General features: G+C 39.7%; 1 protein-coding gene across 19 annotated transcripts in view; it reads left to right on the top strand.

Annotated features, from left to right (window-relative positions):
* The window catches only part of LOC135109551 (mitochondrial ribonuclease P protein 1 homolog), a 58,136-nt gene extending 45,998 nt beyond the window's left edge, over window positions 1-12,138 (top strand). For 4 of the 19 annotated variants that reach the window (XM_064020965.1, XM_064020967.1, XM_064020958.1 and 1 more), the window contains 4 exons: window positions 4,531-5,655; window positions 5,799-5,883; window positions 7,249-7,320; window positions 7,796-12,138. In XM_064020965.1, coding sequence (XP_063877035.1) covers window positions 8,022-8,636 — 615 coding nt within the window. In that variant the 5' untranslated portion in view covers window positions 4,531-5,655; window positions 5,799-5,883; window positions 7,249-7,320; window positions 7,796-8,021 and the 3' untranslated portion in view covers window positions 8,637-12,138. The other 15 variants (XM_064020969.1, XM_064020961.1, XM_064020968.1 and 12 more) reach the window with 12 other exon arrangements.
* Window positions 12,139-20,516: the final 8,378 nt, after the last annotated feature.

Raw genomic sequence — 20,516 nt, 5'->3', positions numbered from 1 at the left:
TCTCTCTCTCTCTCTCTCTCTCTCTCTCTCTCTCTCTCTCTCTCTCTCTCTCTCTCAGATATCTTTGTGTGTGGGTGTAATTCACTACTATGCTCCAGTGTCAGCTGTGCACTGCTGCAATAGAGTTCCTCAGTATTCCATGCACAGCCTTGAGCATGGCTAACCATGCATTTTCTGCTGCTGGCCTAAGGCTTTTCAACAACTTATCTGTTAATCTTATAAATACTGAGAATATAAATGCTTTTAGGAATGGCCTGAAGACCTACGTACCTCTTTTGACAAATTTACCAAACTGACAGAGTGCTTTGTTTCTGTGGTACTATACTTGTATGTGGTTCGCTGGTTCGGATATCCTTTTCACTTCCAATCATTTTTTTGCATTCATTGATTTTAGTTTATCAAATTTTAAACTTTTACTCTTTAAAGTTTTTTTCTTTTTTTTACTATTGTCTAATTTATTTTGATTGATTTACATCACTAATTTTTACTTTGACTTTTTAATTTCTCTTCTTTTTACAATTTTTTAAAATTTAATTTTCAATTTTGAATTACCCCTTTCTTTACTTTCATGTATATATCTTCCTTTATTTCCAGTCATTGTTCTTTTTGTCTTTTTTTCTGGGTCTTTTGTAGCACTATTTTAACTATTTAACCCTATGCCCTTTTGGAACTGCTCTATTATGTACTTTGAAAGTGCATAATCAAATAACAAAAATAATAATAATAATAATAATAATAATAATAATAATAATAATGATGATGATGATGATGATGATAATAATAAAATAATAATTATAATACTGTCTCAAGAATTTTGGACTTATCTTTTTCTTTTTTTTCTTTCCCAGAGAGAGAGAGAGAGAGAGAGAGAGAGAGAGAGAGAGAGAGAGAGAGAGAGAGAGAGAGAGAGAGAGAGAGAGAGAGAGAGAGAGAGAGAGAGAGAGAGAGAGAAACAACAGCAGCAGCAGCAGCAGACTTGTTCATGAATTCCTCTCTCTCTCATTAATAATGAATTGCTTCCTCATGAGTTTTTCCTGTTAGACCACTGTCTTCTTTTCTCCTTTGGCCATTCCCTAGAGTAAGGGGTTGAGGCCATGTATGAATCTCCTTCAGTTGTTCCTCTTCTTTGCATCTTCATCTGTGATTCCCATTTTTTGCAGTTCTACTGTAATTCCACCCCTCTATCTTACTCTCTTCCTTTCAATGTTCTTCCTTCAACTGGTTTTCTCCAGACTCTTTTAATTGTTTCCTGATCTTCAATCTCTTCTTACTGCATGACCAAAACATCTAATTTTCATCTTATCACTTCTGTAATGCACTTCACTCTTGCTGGTATTCTTGCTTTTTCCATTTTGTTGATGTTTTCTGAGTGATCACACCTATTATGCACCTCAACATTTTCTTCCCTGTTCTTTTCAATTTCATCATCAACAAATTCAGTAAATGATCTGTTTTGTGTCCGTCTCCAACCTCAGCCACTCATACATTGGTTCCAGGCATCTTCTTGCCTAGTAGTAATCCAGCTTGGTCAGTGTTGCCTAGAGCCACTGCTTGGTTGGTTTCCCTTGTTGTCTGCTTCTTGAATGTAAACATCTCCAGTAACATTGGCCAAAAGCTGAGTTGCTTCTGAGTCATCTTAGGTTGACATGCATCTCTAAGAAAATTTGGAAATAATCATCTCTCTCTAAAGAATTAGTGTATGTAATATTGAAGGAATGTTGTTAAGTAGAAACTATATTATTCTGTGAGCTAACAGTACAGATTTAGTGCATAAATCTTTAAGAATTTGATTTTTATATAATTCATTTAGTGTGATTATTCAGTTAACTATTCTTGTATAAACTTTAAGAATGTTAAATGTGTTATTTCTTGTCTTTTGCTTTCCATAGCAAAAAACTCTGGCTTTTCAGTTTCAAGAATTAAGTTTTTCCTCATTCTTTTATACACATGATGCCTTATTTTGACACTGAAATCTTAAGACACTAACATCTTTAGCTAGTGTTCTAAGACCCCATGTATCAAGGTACTAAGTGCACTCTGTGAATTCATGTAACTGTAATTCAACTACTGAAATCTGAACTAAACAAGCTGTTTGAGCCAAGCCGTACTTGCAAGCTTAGTGATTGATTGCTTCTGTGTATTCACAACTCACCGATGTATATTATTTTACTGCATTTTAATTAAAATCTTGTATAATTGGAGCATTTTATCATATTTCATAAATGCCAAAAAAAATATTCAAGCCTATCATGTAAAATAAAAGATTAATGAGCAAAATCTCTCAATGAATGTAATCTAATCAATGTTTGTGTCATGTACGTGACACCACACAACTGCCACAGGCAGCACACACTGCCTTCCCAAAGTTTACATTTATTAGTGGTGTCGAAACTATTGTCCCAATAGGGTTTCATGTTGACGGGTAATAATTTCAATTATCCACTGTAACAAGTGGATAGACTAACAAGGATACAGTTCTTGTCGATCCGGGCTTCTGGAACAAAACTGTTCTCAGTTTGCTTCATATGCCAGTCAGTTACACTTGAGGAGCGATCAGAGTTATACTCCTCCCATTCAAGCAGTTAGACTCCAGCCAGTGTTCATTGCAGTTCATCATTCCTCCTATTAACCTTACTACTACAGGCAGACATCCCTTCCCAACTCCAGCTAAGTACCCTGTCTAGTCCTGTGCCTGTGCACTGATAGGTACTTAGCCTCATCCCATGTCTGCCTAGATCAAGGTAAATCTTATTCTGTAACCTGGTATTAGCCCATATATGCTAATTCACCATAGGTGTAAAAGAGTGAAGGTGGGCCACACTTTGGTGAGCATTGGCATGGGGCAGGGAGCGCCACCCTTCCTGGGCCATGGCATATGGAGTAGGGCTGCCATTTCCTTTTCTCCATTGCCATCACATTCCCAGTCACAGGTGGCTGGTGCCCATTTCAAAGCTGAGTGAACCAACAAGTAACAGGCAGACATCCCAGAAAAATCCAAGCCATGACCAAGATTTGAACTTGGTTTCTTGCTTTGTAGTTAGCTGCACTATTTGCAGGGTGCACTGCCTGTGGCAGCTGTGTTGTGACAGTGCTACATGTCACATACTTGATACTAACATTGGTGGTAAATTATATTTGTGGGAACTTTTTAGACCTTTACACTCACTCTATGGTCTCCCAGCTAACACACAAACACAGAAAACACAACTAAATATAATCATAAATAACCAATAACTTACCTGTGGTTTGGGCTGGCTGTGGTCGGTGGTGAGTTGGTGTCACTGTGCATTCCAGGCCAGTGGCTAACTGTGTCTTCATAGCAAAGACAGATTATTTGCTGCTGTGCAGGTTTCCGGGGTTCTAAGTTCTTAGCAACTTAGTGAATATTCAAAGTGGAATAGATATGACTTGAAAGGCAGCTGCGAGTCAGGCAGTTCCACTCCTCGTGGGCTCCTTCCTATATCAAAAACAATAGCTACCTATAATCATCTCCATATCTCTAATTCCCAATTTATTTATAATAGCAACTAATACTTAGTTTTTACTAAATTAACCTTAATTATCCCTTAATTTAACTTTACAATTTATATACAAATCACACCATAAACCAATAAGGCATTGGTATTATGCACAATAGTGGAAATTTCCACAACATTCACAAATATGTTTTGCTCTTTATTCCTTTATTTCACATGGTAAGTTTGAGTGTTTTGATTATTATTGTCTTTTAGTATTAATGAATTATAATAAAAATACTGCAATAGTGCAAGATTTTTATTTGAATGTATTGAAAACTGTTGTGTGTACTACTCACATACTTGGCAACATTGATGATGCATTCTTTGAGAGATTTTGTTCATTAATTCTTTATTCTTTATAGGCTGGAATATTGCGCTTATCATCTTTTAGTATACATGAAATATGATGGACCATATGAATTGCAACATAATGTAAAATGCAGTAAAAACAAAGAAATACCTGAATGGGGAATAAATGACAATGGCCAACCAACACTCAGCTTACACATTCACCTTAGTCCACTCAGCTTGCTCATTCCAGCTTCCTCCTTCCAGTGAATGAATGGAATTTAGTAACAGGTTTAATCCTTATTTTTCCTTATGAAAGCAGCCTTTTTTGTGCCTTACTTGAGATCCTCCAGTATCCAAAAAGTGCTGTGGTGTGCACCTACCCTCACCAACAGTCAGTCTACAAATGTTACAGCACAACAGGGATAGCAAACATATATTCTCCAGGCTCTGTTTATTGGTTTTACAAACATTCTTTGTTTCCATGACAATTAGTAGCATAAATAAGTTTATTTTAAGTAATCCAAGTCAAGATCATTGATGTAGCCCTCAGTGATGGAAGTAGTCAGTGGGTTAAGCAACACATCACACAGGATATGTTCCCCATTCATTAGCTTGTTTTCAGCAATTTTTATTTATTTATTAACTCATTTATTTTTATTATTATTATTTTCTATTTCCCTGCACATCAGTATCAGTATCTAACACCTTGTCTCTTCCACAGAAGTTCAAGAAACCACTAGTGGTCATCAAAAGTGGTGATAGTCAATCTGGTTCCTTACTGCATCCCAAAGTGCATAAATTGTTTTGAAGGGTAAGTACCTGGAAATAATGGAATACATGAAGGGTACATGACATGGTCAGTGTGTATGGGTGAATTGTACAAAAAGATGTTTTAGGAAGAATATTGTCATGTAAGAAATTAATTTAAATCAAGATTAAAGTATTAAATATACTTTTAAATGTAAATGAGAAATATGAAATGTATGAACATATAATTATTTTGTTTTATTGTACATTTAGCACCTAGTAACAATTATTCAGGACTGAATAGCTATTTTTATTGTATTCAAAATAGACCTAAAAATTTTATTTATATGTTTTCAGTCTTAAAGCTAGAGAGAAATGTTTTTTTTTAATTAAGCAGCCTAGAGGCTAAGGTATGCAGTATGTATTTCTCAAAAGCTCCCACAAGAGTGCATGAGGCTGAATCTTAAGAAAATTAGTCACTCCACAGTAAGCTTTTCTTGGTTCACCTTATGTTTTGACAGTACAAGAGGGGAAGGAGTTGATGATGATCATAACTGCCATGTTTGTTAAAGATTCTTTAATCCATACATCTGTCATGGCCTGAATCTGGTTTCTGCTTTATATTTGTGAATATATTGACTTACTTATCTGACAAAACCCCTTCCTTCAGTGTAGTTTTTTTTTAGATCAGATTCACTAATGTAACAGGGTTTCTGTATTTCCTGTTCATCTATCCAGTTATTTGCATCTAGAACTTCTTTGTGGAAGGGTTCCAGAGGCTCACATTAGGAAACACATTTTTTTTTTAGTTAACTAAATTTCTGCTTACTGCAATAAATACAAAAAAATTTCTTACTGCAACAACTACTAGAGAATTATGCTTATTGCAACAGGTACAGAAAATATTTCAACTTATTGCAACAGGTACAGAAAATATTTCAAAGTCTGGCTATCAATCCTCATAGTGAACATTTATTTGTTAATGAAATTCACTGAAAATATGAGGCAAAGACTAGCCAAGCAGTAATATTAACACATGCAGGCTGTTCACTTGAAGCAGCACAGTCACATACACATCTCCAAGGGATGTAAAAAGCAGGTAATGCACCATATTAAAGAGGACTTTTTAAGAGATAAAATGTATATACCTATCATAATTACTAAAATGTAACTTAAAAGATTTTCCTTACTTTGAAGTCCTGTTGACTTTTGGTAATCCTTGTATAATTCCTTCATTCTTAGGGAGCAGTCACATACTAAGAGTGGGAGGGCTCAGCCATACCATAAATCAACCCATTGGTGATGTGACTGTGTCGTCTGCTTTGGGGTACTATCAACATGATGGGTGCATGGTGGGGGTGGACAGCAGCAGGAGGCGACATTGTTGCCATTTGGGAAAGGGTCCCAATATGGACCTTCTTCATATATTTTATGGACTAATCCAGTGTTTTACTTAGATATTATAGTAGCAAATGATTTATGATTTGTTGGAATATATATCTGATAAGTTATGAAAGAGCAAATTTAACTCAAATGTTCTTATAGTTTATGAAAGACTTTGTTTATTATGGTTATAAGCCCATGGAAACATCAGTTGGCTCAACTGCTGGTTGTCTACACTTCCCTGTTTCATAGGCCATTGTGCTGATTTTTGCAGTTATCCTTGTTCATGCTTGCTTTTTCAGCTGGAATATCCTCTTGTTTATCATCTTATTGTTCTGTTGTGAGCTCCACCAGTAGTTACTTATCACCACACCAATTTGAACATTTATCCAATTGACTCATATTAGGAAAGGCATAATCAGTTGAAAAAATCTGGTCACAAAAGTGGTGGTGTGACAGCAGCCTGTGGCTTTACTGGATAGTTGGGAGAGAGTGGTGTGGTGACACACATGGGATTAACAAAGTTCAAATACAGCACCAGGCAGCCAGCTGCATTATTTACATTGTGTTTATGATTATGCTAATGTATTTGTTATTCAATCTATAATTACATGTATTATTATACATTACACTATTGTAACCAGTATGTATAAAATGCTTTAATTATGAAGTTTTCCATATGTATATGTCTGCCAGGGTTATCAACTTAGCTCACAAGCATCCCCAAGGAAGAAAAGGGAGTGGGTTCATTTGTGGTACCCAGTGGCTGGGGATCCCCATCAAAGGGAAGGGGAAGATGGTAAGGTTGATTTATAGTACAGCTGTCACCCCCCAAGGAAGCTTAATTCTCAAGGAACACAAAGCCTTAACTAAAGCTCTGATCCCACTATAGTACTGCCACCTTTAGACCATTTCCCTAATTAGCAGAGAATGGATAGACTTAATGGGAAATTAATTCATTCTTCTTACTCAATTCTTGGGACATGCAATTAGAGAAGGGCAAGAGCAGAACATTTTGCAAGAATATAATGGAAAAAAAAGTTTTGTGGGTACATCTGTGTATGAAAATTTACTATTCCAAAGTAACAAATTTACAATTTCTCATACTCATTTCTTCTTCCCATTTAATACTCAGGGATAAAAATATTCCAAGTTTGTTGGAACTGATGCCTTTGATCAGTTGCTGGGACACATGCAAAGGCAACACAAACTTACGATTGCCAAGGAAAATACATCTTTTCCCTTAGATTTCTCCAAAGTACCACACAGTACTGTTTCCATCCCTTAGAATGCTTCAATGTATTTTCAGTGGGAATGGAGAGGCCACCTAAATTCCACATCTAGTCTTTTGCTTCACTGCTTCTGTCTAACATCTAACAAGGTATCAATACTGTTTGACATTCATCAGGTTCAAAAATTCTTCTGTATGTACAATTAGTTATATAGAAAAGATTATTATCTTAACAGTCTGATGTTATATGTCACTATATCTTCAAATTTAGTCAGGAACTGAAGTCAAGAGCTAATCTGAGTTTTAATTTGACCTTATGTTGTAACGTTGTTTTAACTCATCCCTTCAGTGCAGCATCCTTGAAAAGAACAGCAGTTTGGCAGTGACTAAAAACAAACTCTCAAAATCTTATTAATATGCTTTTCTTTGATAGTTAATTGTCCACTCATCACATTCAAGTTTTACCTTTAAATTCTAGATTTTTTTGTTTTGTATTTCATTACAGTCATTACCCGTTTTATCAACTCACTGCATTATTTGCATAGGGTTTCAAGATTTGTATATTTATATCTAGTATGGTATTTGTTATGTATGCTCAAGGTGTGAATCAACCTCATCCAACCAGAACACTCAACTTTCTCTTCAACCTCAACAACTGGTGACCCCTGGACAAGAAACTACTCTTCAGCAATGGAAGAAGATACCAATGCAATGCAATGCAAAACCAACCGTTTCCACCGTCACAGTGAAGCTGTCACCTTTCTGCGCCAGTGAGGCTGCATCATGGTTTCGGCGAGCAGAAGTTCAGTTCCGACTGAGGAAAGTTACAAGCCCTCAAACCAAGGCCGACTATGTACTGGAAGCCATCCCTGAGACAATTTTTCCTCGCATCACAGCATGGCTGGACAACCAGGACAAAGATGTCATCGACGACCTCAAGCAGTATCTCCTTCAAAGAGTTCACGATCTCCGTCAGCGCCTGGCTCCGACGTCTTCTAAATCTTCGTCTAACACCTCTGGGAGACACCACAGCACATGCAGCATGGAATGAGATGCAAGCTCTAGCTACACTACTTGAACATGACTCTACTACTGGCAAACCACAGCGGGTAGACTTGCTGTGGGAGCTGTGGCTGCAACGTCTTCCCTCATCTGTGAGAGCTGCCCTACACGAAGCTGATGACTGCCCCGTGGAAGAGCTCATAAATAAGGTGGACAATCTTATCAATACCGCAAAAGCGTCCTGTGCCCCCGACACTATCTGCCCTGCCTTAGTTGACAACCTGCCCAACACCAATGCTGCCAGGCCACCTGTTTGCAAGTGGCTGCCCGACAACCAGACGTGCAACTGCAAACCAGGAGTTTCCAGCCAACATGGACAGCATGGACTGTGCTACTACCATCACAAATTCGGAGCTGGAGCTTGCAAATGCACCCCAGGTTGCCAGTGGCCAAAAAACTGTTAATGAGGCCACCACTGACCACAGCAGTGGCCTCTTCGGACCCCAAGCCTGGGAATATCAATGCGCTTGCTTTACCAGCCTCTGGTTTCTTCATCACAGACATCTTATCTGGCCGTAAGTTTCTGGTGGACACAGGCACTTTTTGTTTCCTGTTTCCAGTCACAGCAGAGGACAGAAACTGCCCTTTGACACACTGATTAGACATCAAGCTCATCGCAGCCAATGGAAGTACAATTCCCACCTACAGCACCCGCACCATCCCTATCCAAGCAGCTGAACGCAGCTTTTCTTGGGATTTCGTCATCGCTGATGTCAAGACGCCTCTCCTAGGAGTGGATTTCCTGAGTCATTATGGATTGCTCATTGATGTTGCCAACCATAAATTGCTGGATGTAGCAACATTCCGCTCAGCTCCTCTTGGCTCCCACTGCCGACACACAGAAATCTGTTCATTGAGAATAGATATCCTTTACGACATGCTCAGACAAGAATTCCCTGAAGTATTCCGCCTAGAACTCCATCAGCAGCATGGTCACTCATCAAAACATGGAATTTTCCACTACATCAAAACAACGGACCCCCCCAGTTCATTCCAAGTTTAGACAGCTATCCCCTGAAAAACTTCAAGCAGAAAAACAAGCTTAAGCCGACATGGAACAAATGGGCATATGTCAGAAAGCCTCAAGTCCATGGGCATCTCCTCTTCACCTCGTCAAGACAGCTGATGGCACCTGGCAGCCCTGTAGCGACACTACAGGCAACTTAATCTTTTTACAGAACCAGATCACTGGCAATTCCCAACATGGCAGACCTTATCTCCAATCGACATGGGGCCAAGATTTTCTCCAAGCTTGATCTCCTGAAAGGGTATTTTCAAGTTCCAGTTTACCTCAAAGACATACCCAAGACAGCAGTCATCACACCCTTTGGGACTTGCACATTCAATTACTCCACTTTTGGTCTTCGAAATTCAGGGGCAACCTTTCAGCACCTAATAGATGGCATCCTCAGAGACCTTCCCTTCTGCACCTGCTATGTGGACAACATACTAATCTTCTCCAAGAACTCAGAGGAACATGTCCAACATCTCCGAACTGTTCTGCAGCAACTACAGGACAACGGCCTGTTTGTGCATCAGAACAAATGCCAGTTTGGCGCTACATCAGTGGAATTCCTTGGACACCAGATATCATCCACCAGTGTCTCCCCCCTTTTGGGTAAGGTGCATGCTGTTTCAAAATTTCCTTGTCCCACCACCATCAAAGGACTCCAAGAATTCATCGGTATAGTAAACTACTACCATTGCTTCCTGCCGAACATTGCCCAGATCATGGAACTGCTCTACAGTTCTCTCGTTGGCAAACCAAAAGAGCTGGAATGGGGACCAAAACAGGAATGAGCCTTCAAGGACACAAAGGCCGCCCTCACCTCAGCTACAACTCTTTCCTTCCTGTGCCCCAGCACTCCTCTTACACTGACCACAGATGTGAGTTCTGTTGCTGTTGGAGCAGTCATCGAGCAGACCATCAAGGGTACGACACAACCACTGGGATTCTTCAGCTGGGAACTCCAGCAAGCAGAAACAAGATATAGCACATTCAACCATGAACTACTGGCTGTCTACCTCGCTGTTCACCACTTCAAACACCTCCTAGAAGGAATCCCATTCACCATTCGTACGGACCATCGCATACTGGTTCATGCTTTCTCCAAACAGGGTGATGCTTGGTCAGACCAACAATGGCCAGCACCTCTCCAGCATTGCTGAGTTCAATTGCACCATTGAATACACCCCAGGAAAGATGAATCTGGTGGCCAATGCCCTCTCAAGAGTGGAAATAAACTCAGTCTACCTCGGAATCAACTATGAAGAGATAGCAACTGCTCAAGAGAATGACCCTGAGACTGCAGCCTACCGCACTGACATAACGAGTCTGCGATGGGAGGATGTTGCCTTCGGAGACAGGGGCCATACCATCCTCTGTGATGTTAGCACCGGTTGTCCGCGACTTCTCATCCCGCAGCCCCAACACAGCAAAATCTTCAATGTTGTCCATGGTTTGCCACACCTATCTGGATACTCAACTGCCCATCTCATAAAGGAAAAATTCATTTGGCACGGAATGAATAAGGACATAAGGCAATGGGGCCAATGCTGCATTACCTGCCAGACAAGTAAAGTTGGCTGCCACACTGAGTTGGGGATAGGAGACTTCCACCAGCCCAAGTGTCATTTTGGACATTCATGTCAACATGGGTGGCCCCCTTCCACCATCAGATGCCTCACAGTACCTCTTCACCACTACAGAGTGTTCCACACACTGGCCAAAAGCAATACCCATGACAAATGCTACCGCACGAGATTGCGCTGAGGCCCTCTTACATGGATGGATCAGCTGCTTTGGTGTTCCAGACGACATTACTTCTGACTGGGGCCATGCCTTCATCTCTCAGCTGTGGACGTCCCTGGGAGAGTTGATGGGGACAAACATCCATTGCACCACGGCCTACAATCCAGCAACCAACAGCATGGTGGAGCGGACCTACCGCACCCTAAAAGCTGTGCTGATGGCACACTGTACCTGACCAGATTGGAAGGCCCAACTACCCTGGGTCCTCCTTGGGATGCGGTCATCACTGAAGGAGGGACTGCATGTTTCCCCAGCCGAGATGGTTTTTGGAGAAGCTCTTGTTGTTCCAGGAGAATTCTGTCCATCATCCAATACAGCCGTTGATGACAACAATCTCGCCAGACTACGGCACACCGTGGGGAAGTACCAGTCATGTGTCCAAACACACAAGACATCGCCTCCATGATACTTCCCCAAATCACTAAACTCCTCTAAGTACGTCTTCGTAAGGTACAACGCTTACAAACCACCCCTCACTTGCCCTTACTGGGGACCCTACGCCGCCCTAGAATGTAACTCCGTAGGCATTTTGCATCAGTATAGTCAGAGGCAGTGACTGGGTGTCAATCAACCACTTAAAACCTGCCTACCTTGAGGAAGAGGATTCCACGCCTATATTGCCACTTGTTGACAACCCAACTTCTACCTCACACCACCTGAGTGCATGTCCTCCTGCACCATCCCCTAAAGATGGACCTTGCCCCACCTCGTCCCGCACTGGACGGCTCATCCAACAACCTGACCGTCTTGACCTCTGACCAGGCAAGGACTCTCTTGTTGGGGGAGTATTTGTAATGCTGTTTTAAGTCATCCCTTCAGTACAGCATCCTCGAAGAGAACAGAACAGTTTGGCAGTGACTAAAAACAAACTCACAAAATCTCATTAATATGCTTTTTCCTTGATAGTTAATTGTCCACTCATCCCATTCAAGTTTTACCTTTATATTCTAGATTTTTTTGTTTTGTATTTCATTACAGTCATTACCCATATTATTCACTCACTGCATTATTTGCATAGGTTTCAAGATTTGTATATTTATATTTGGTATTTGTTACATATCCTCAAGGTGCGAATAAACCTCGTCCAACCGGAACATCAACTTTCTCTTCAACCTCAACAGTGTCAAAGAGGTGTCATTCATCCAACTCATAACTAAGATGTGGGAACTGAACAAAGATCAGTCAAGCCAGAGCATCTGAAGTGCTGTCTAGTTAAAGTATCAACCAGCCCTCTGTAGTGATGTGCACATGAGGTGAACCACACATTTTTCATGCTGTTCTTACATTCCCTGCAAATTTTACAAGACAAGATTTAGCAATAAACATCTTTAAAATGAAGAGTAACTGAAACATTTTAGCAATTAAAAGGATTTATGCACCTGATATACATATACTGCATTAAGGACAGCTTCTTGTGGGAGTAGGTCTACAATGGAATGTGTGTAAATGCTTGCTGCATTTACTTTTTCTCCTTCAAAATAATGTTACTGAGGCTCTTCAAAAAATGCAATGAATCATAAGAAAAATGGATCCATTCACTATTGACAGCAAACAATGTCATGCCAAGACTGAAAGAGGAACAATGCATTCTGTCTTGGTCAGAAAGTGCAGTTACTCTAATTTCATTGCCTTGAACTTGATGAACATGTCATGATTTTCACTCTCTGTAAATATCAGTCCTTCCCACATAAGAAAAAAAAAACCTAAAAAACATTTTCTCTTCTCACTAGCTCTTTAATCACAAACAAAAATGCATGATTCTCAAGTTTCCAACTCTTCAAATTCTTCCTTCCAATAATGAAATCAAACAACTGGTCAAAACTGAACGAATCTTTAATGATACTCATTACATGACGTACACTGCCACAAAGAAACTTCCTCTACAGGACTGCAAGAGTTTGTCGTTCCTGCTAACAAAATGTTTCTGAATGAGAATTGCAGTACTTAATCCTTTTAGGATTGTATTGACATATACAGTCTGAGTTACGAGGTAATGAGTTACAAATATTCAGAGATGCGAAGTCTATTCATAAAATGAAATTGAGCTCTCGATATTGTTCCCTTTGCTAACCAAAAGTTCAAATTTGACACTGTGCACCATATTTACCTAGTATACCACTTTGCCACTACCCACACAGCACAGCAGCATAGCAAAGGTGCCCACCACCCAAGGACACAGACCCTGTAGCAGTTTATTTTGAGATGCTAGTTTAAAATATAAATTTAATTTAGAAACTTATCATATTGCACCGCAGTGAGTCTGGCTTGAGATTCCACAGCATAGGGATCTCCACCAGTCAGCTTCTGAGAGGCATAGGGATGGGAGTGTTGCACTGCATGGCACAGAAAGCCTGTTCCATTACATTAAGTCCCCGAATAGGCAAACATACCTGTTTTATTCTTTCAGCCAGCCATATTAATAAATTATATAAATAAAGGCAAGTATACTCCAAAAAGAGAGGGAGAAAGGGAAAAATGTGCATGAGAGAGAGAGAGAGAGAGAGAGAGAGAGAGAGAGAGAATGTCTCATAACTCATGGCTACACCTACTGGACTTTGGCTATACCCACTCTAAAGTCCACCAATAGGCAAACAAATTTGTCCTATGCTTTCCAACAGCCATCTTAATTAATAACATGAATAAAGGTATGTATAACCAAAAAAAGGAGAGTATGCCTGGCATGTTCAATTCTTGCGTTTGGCAGAAGCCTCAAGCCTGTCACCACTCAGTATTATCACATCACCCATAAGACAAGGTGTTTTCTCTCTCTCTCTCTCTCTCTCTCTCTCTCTCTCTCTCTCTCTGTTATCAAGCAAGCAAGCATTACATTGTTTGCAGAACATTGATACTGAAACGTATCTTGCTTGTAATTGTAACTCAAACACCCTCTGTACTGCTAAAGCAAACCTCCTCCTCGTCTTCTTCCTCCAGTATATTAAAACTTTTAACTCTCATACTGATCAAAGCATGTCATGGATGGCCATTACCACATTTGCCAGCACATTAGACATGCTTTTTTTTCTTGAAAAAAGTATCTAATAATTACTCTGCGTCTAATACAGCCATAATACAGCTACCTAGGCCTGTATAACTGGGTTTATAGCTGTGGAATTGAAACAGTAGTACACCAAGCAAAAACATTGTAAAGTATAATATTACTACTAATAAAATTCTCTCTCTCTCTCTCTCTCTCTCTCTCTCTCTCTCTCTCTCTCTCTCTCTCTCTCTCTCTCTCTCTCTCTCTCTCTCTCTCTCTCTCTCTCTCTCTCCTCCCCCTTTCCTCTCCCTTGTCCCTTATCTCTGACATATAAGGAGAAGGGGAGGTCATAGGGTGGGAGATTTGAGACAAGACAAAAGAGGAAAGGACATAATCCAGGGAAGGAGAGTACATGAGTTAAGGAAGTTGAGGAAGGGTGAAGGAGGGTGATGGGAGGATAAGGAGAAAGTAGAAAGAATACATATAAGCAGCAAGTGAGAAGTGAGTGAAGAATTAGAGAGAGAGAGGAAGTATTGAGAAATTTTCTCTCTTTCTCTTTGTAGACACCATTACATCTATAAGGGATCAGGATGACAAACGACCCAGTCATTTACTTGCTTTAATGCAGTTAACCTGTAGTGACAATTTGACATCAGCATGAGGAATATTGAAACACAATAAAACATTCACATGCAATTAAGGCACAGAAGCATCATAAAGAGATAACATTCCATTATAATAAAGTGCAATATAATAACCAAAATACATAATGGTTTATGCCTTAACAAGCATTCAGCATAAAAGAAACTAAATGCAATACATGTATAATAATTCTTAGTGTATTTTAACATGTAGCAGTTACTTAGCTAATTAACCACAACTCAACACTTACGACTATGAGAGTCAGCATTTGAGGATCTATGGTTTATGGAAAAAGTCACAACACCTCTCTCTCTGATGACTGGGCACAATCTACTCCCTTCTGAGGCTGATGGACCAGATATGTGACCCCAGATGACCCATTCCTCTACAGAGTCAGCAGAATCCCTCCATGTCTTATCTACCCTACGCACCATGTCACCAACTTTACCATGTAAACACAACCCTCACTACTGCTCTACAGCTAAGCTCTCCACAGCTAGTTCCTCTCACACAACTTCACTTCTGCAACCAACTACTATATTTGATTCAATTTCCTTAATCTCTCACCACCAGCCTCACAGGACCCTGTGAGGCGACACAACTGGCAACTACTCTCTCTCTCTCTCTCTCTCTCTCTCTCTCTCTCTCTCTCTCTCTCTCTCTCTCTCTCTCTCTCTCTCTCTCTCTCTCTCTCACACACACACACACACACACACACACATAAAGAAGAGAGAGAGAGAGAGAGAGAGAGAGAGAGAGAGAGAGAGAATGGGGGTGGATGGGTGGGCAGGTGGGATGGATGAAAGGATGGAAGGGGGAGGGCACACACACACATGGTGTGCACAGTGCAATGCATCACATCAGATGTGAGGGCAAAACACTCTTTTAGAGATTTTGGTGAAACTTTTGATGCTGCTGTCTCAGACATATCAAAAGCTTCCAATAGAATCTGGCACAAAGCTTTGATTTCCAAACTACCCTTTTACAGCTTTTATCCTTCTCTCTGTAACTTCATCTCAAGTTTCCTTTCTGACCATTCTATGACTGCTGTGGTCAATGGTCACTGTTCTTCTAAATAGTTCAGGAAAGGAAGCCACATAACACCTAACTTCTGATCTCTCTAACATTTCTGACTGGGGCAGAGAAAACTTAGTATTATTCAATGCCTCAAAAACTCAGTTCCTCCATCTATCATCTCAACACAACCTTCCAGACAACTATCCCTTCTTCAGTGACACTCAACTGTACCCCTCTTCTACTTCTTCTGTTTTTTTTACTTGTAGTCTAAACTTGAAACTCCACATCTCATCTCTTGCTAAAACAGCTTCTATTAAGTTAGGTGTTCTGTCATCTCTGCCACCTTTTCCTTCCCCAAGCTGCTAACTCTATATAGGGGCCTTATATGTCCATGTATGGAGTTTGCTTCACATGTATGGGGGAGGGGGGGGATTCCACTCATACTGCTCTTTTAGACTTTTTTTTTTTCCATTAAATTTAACATGAAAATTTTTCCCTACAAAACATCCTGTAAAATAGGGGTACATCTTACGTAGAGGTGCATCTAATACGCCAGCAAATATGGTAGATAAAACATTACAGCATCCTAGGAGGCAGAAAATGTTGCTCTGTCAGAACTATTGTTTCAACAGAGAAATTAATGATGATGGGTAATAATTTCAATTGAAGTATAACAATCTCCTATAATGACTCAATGAACCAGTGAGGGTTCAGTTCTAGTAGATTTGGATTTCTGGAACAAAACTGTTCTCAGTTTTCTTCACATTCTGCAAGTCAGTCATATTCAAGAAGTGGTCAGATATACATACCCTGCTCTCTCATTCCAGTTAGATCCCAGCCAGCACTCACTTTGCATCAACGCTCCTTCCCAACCCACTACCACCTTGGTGGATATTCTAGCCAAACTCCAGCAAAGTACTCTGTTTAGCTACCTGTGTGTCCGCCTAACCAAAGGTTCTATAACCTGGCCTTAGCCTGTGTGTGCTAAGTTGTCAAACTGGTCATTCAAACTGAATCCTCATTGGTGATTTAACTTGTGCTTGCCATACATGTCTGCATGTTGCTAAAGCATCACAGAAAATGGCAACCACACATGGATGACTTAAGGTGATATGGCTGACAATGCTGTAGTAGTTCAACACTTCACACCACAGTAATCTAACCCCCTAGTAACAACCTGTCTTGTTATATATCACTCCTTAAACTTAAAATGGAGGATCTTAAGAAACCAAAACAAATGAGAGAGGAGCTCAAGGCTGGCATCACCACTCTCACCAAGGATCCTGAAAAAATCATTCATGCCACTGACACACATGAAGCAGTCTGGGAAAACAACTATTATGAACATCCTAGCCAAAATTCAGACCAATAATGAAAAGAATCTATGAATTATTAGATCCAACCACTCAGCAGAAAACAATGGTGGATATATTACATGATGATGAAATAAATGAAATCCTCACCAAACTAGAGGACACTCAGGAAAAAAAACAAACCAGAAAAGTAAGGAAACCCATTCAAACTGCTCAAACTTATTTTACCTTCCTTTAATGGCAATCTGACCAAGTGGGTCAAGTTCAGGGTACTATATGAGTGCTCCATTCATCAAAACAATGATTTAATATCTATCCAAAAGGGCCAGCTGGAGGGAGAGACAGCACAACTGATATCAGGTTTCAAACTTGAAGCCTCAAACTATGAACCAGCCATCCAACTACTTAAAAGACAATTATGGCAGGAAAGAGGCTCAAGTATGCCCTGGTGACCAAACTAGCTAGCCTGCAAAAACCTAATCATGATATCACTAGCATCAAACAATTTACAGCAAGATATGAAAGCCTATATATAAGTCACTAATTGCACACAATATTAGTAGAGAAGAAATATGTTCCAAATTCCCCATAAATGATCTTCCAGCCCCTATAAGGGAAAACATAAAAAGGTGCTGGAAGAAAATGTGTTGAACATTGAGGAAACTTTGGACTGTCTGAGGAATGAAATATTTACTCTTAAAAATAATCTATCTATTGTTGAGGAGGTACATTAGATAGCTATAAAATAGGGAAGAAAAGCCTAAAATTCAATGTAAACTGTGCCAGAAATAAAATCATCCATGGCTTAAATGTCCCGAATATGGAAATCATGACACAAAAAGAGCTCAGCAATTAAGACTATGCAATGGATGTCTAGAACCTGGACATTGTACAAAAGGCTGCATAAACCCCAACATTAAAAACTGCAAGTACTGTGAGAAAAATACTACCATGCCCTCTGTGTAAAATAGGGTTGCCATACGTCCAGATTTTCCCGAACATATCCGGAAATCAGGTAACGAAATCTGCATCCAGGGGGATTTTTGAAAATCCCTCAAATGTCCGGAATTTCACCTTCCATCATTACTAACTGTTAAAAAATCACATTTATTAAATTTCCTTGGGTTGAAACGATGGGAGAGAGAGAGAGAGTTCACCGAGTGGCAGCTGCTTTGGTTTGGTTTTGGTCAAGACTCTGACGTGTATGGGTCCTGTATGAAGTTGGTGCTCGCAGCCTTCCCAACACCGCCTCACTTGACGTCACGCTTGCGCCCCAGTCTTTCACCAGCTCTGATAGGGGTCAGTTTGGATTACTGTTTGCGGCCTTGTGACCTTGTCATTACAACTATTACTTGTTCTTGTCAAGATGCCCAAATGAAAGTGTAAATTCACTGCAGAGATGCAAAACAAACTCCTGTGCTTCAAAAAGGGCAGGGATGAGTGGGAAGCCGAGTGTTTGGTGTGTGTAAACCAGGAACATTTGTCTCACTGGCACATAAAGGCATTAATGACTTACAGTCACATGTGAGCTCTGAGAAACATAAGAGAGCAGTGCAAGAAGAGGGTTCATCAATGAAGATGACACATTATTTTGTTAAACCAGGAAGTGAAGCTGAATTCAAGACTATCAGCCATATGCAAAGGTAAATATGTTGAGTTTCTTTTAATTAATTTACATGTTTTCCAGTATCATATCAGGACCATAATCAGGTGTTAGTGAAGGTGTCTGGAATTTTGATAGTTCATATATGGCAACCCTAGTGTAAAAAACCTAAGGCAACAAATACAACAGAAACAGAGGCCAAACCAAGGGAGACAACAACATTAACTTTAACAACTCCCAAGGAAAGAACTATCTTACCAACCTTAATGTTACCCCTCAGAGGAAAAAGAGGAAAGATTACAAGATTAAGGGCCTTATTAAATCAGTGCTCACAAAAGACCTTTGTTCTACAGTCCCCATTAGCCAAATTAAAATATAAATTGATAGGCAAAGAGAATGGCTAACAAATAGTCCCAAACTACAAGATCAACTTGAAATTGACAATGTTATATAAAAAAAAACAGAACCTAGTTAAGGTTTTAGGATTAATCTGGAAACCAGGTACAGACACACTTTCAAAATCAGTGATTCTAAGGATCCAGATAAGATAACAAAAAGATCATGCTTACATATGGTGTCAAGGATTTGATCCATTATGCCTACTACTCCTTGTGACAAGTTAAGAACATTTTTACAAGGCCTGTGGAAACTAAAAACATCATGGGACCAAACCCTACCTAATGAACCTCGTGATCAATGGCATCTATTCAAAACAGCAAGTAAAACAGAAATCCTTAAGGCAACCATAATACAGCAGGGAGCAGACTTGCATATTTTTAGTGATGCCAACAGTAAGGCACATGGAGCTTGTGCTTACCTTTGTAACAATGGACAAATAAATCTGATAATAAGTAAAACAAAGGCTGCCCCAACTAAAAAACCTTATCATCCCTAAATTAAAATTAACTGTTGTCCTGGCTGCTAGGCTAGCCACTTTCATTCATGGAGCCTATGAAGGTGCAATTAACATAGAGTACTAATATATGGAGTGACAGCCAGATCATCCTATATTGGCTACAAAGTCAAGAGGCATTACTTGCATACATGGCCAATAGGGTATGAGAAATCAACCAACTCATTCTCATTATAAAGGTAAACTATGTAACGACTAAAGATAATCCAGCATATATCCTAACTCAGGAAATAAGCCCAGGTGAGATAAATAATTCCTCAATGTGGTGGCAAGGCCCTCACGGCTACCCCACAAGACTGAGTGGCCTAAAGGGCAAACTGACATGGCTTAACCTACTGAAACCAAAATAATTGTAAATATAGTCATGAGATTGACACTAAACATTATGTATGTATTGCTTCAAGTACCCTGTTTGCTTATTCTGGCCTATGCTACCCTTTCAGGAGTGAGTTAACACAAGGATGTGGTTAATTTTTCATGGTGTTAGATGTGAAAATCTTTCCTTTCATTATTTAAATAACATATAACTGTGCCTTCATTTAATACATCCGAAGGCTAGTACGTCTCAAAATGAGCACAATACTTTACTCTAACATGTTAACCATAATCCAGCTGTTAGTGACCTCTTTGGTTCCATCTAAAGTTGACAACCTTCTATATTTTCTAGCATATAATAACTTATACTTTTTATAGTTCCAGTATTTTAACAATAATGTCTATATTGAAGGGTTCCAATTAAATTGATAAAATATTCAGGTTGCAACATGTGCCAAGTACAGTCCACTGGAGATGCAGGTCCCAGCTATGATACTCATCAAGGTTAAAGCACCATAGAAGCTGGCTGTAGTAGATTTGGTTAGTAAGGATTAATTTTGATATTTTGTATTTTATTATAACTTATTTGTTCCTTTGCATTTCTGAACTTTGCTTTTAACTGTGCCTCCTGGGAAAATTTAAGTATGCTGTTTATAGTGCAACCTCATTTTTCATGCAGATATGGCTTGCTA

This window comes from Scylla paramamosain, chromosome 19 (genome assembly GCF_035594125.1).
Source record: "Scylla paramamosain isolate STU-SP2022 chromosome 19, ASM3559412v1, whole genome shotgun sequence".
Lineage (NCBI taxonomy): Eukaryota > Metazoa > Arthropoda > Malacostraca > Decapoda > Portunidae > Scylla > Scylla paramamosain.
Note: the sequence above shows the minus strand (reverse complement) of the source record. Positions and strands in the feature narration are given on the sequence as shown.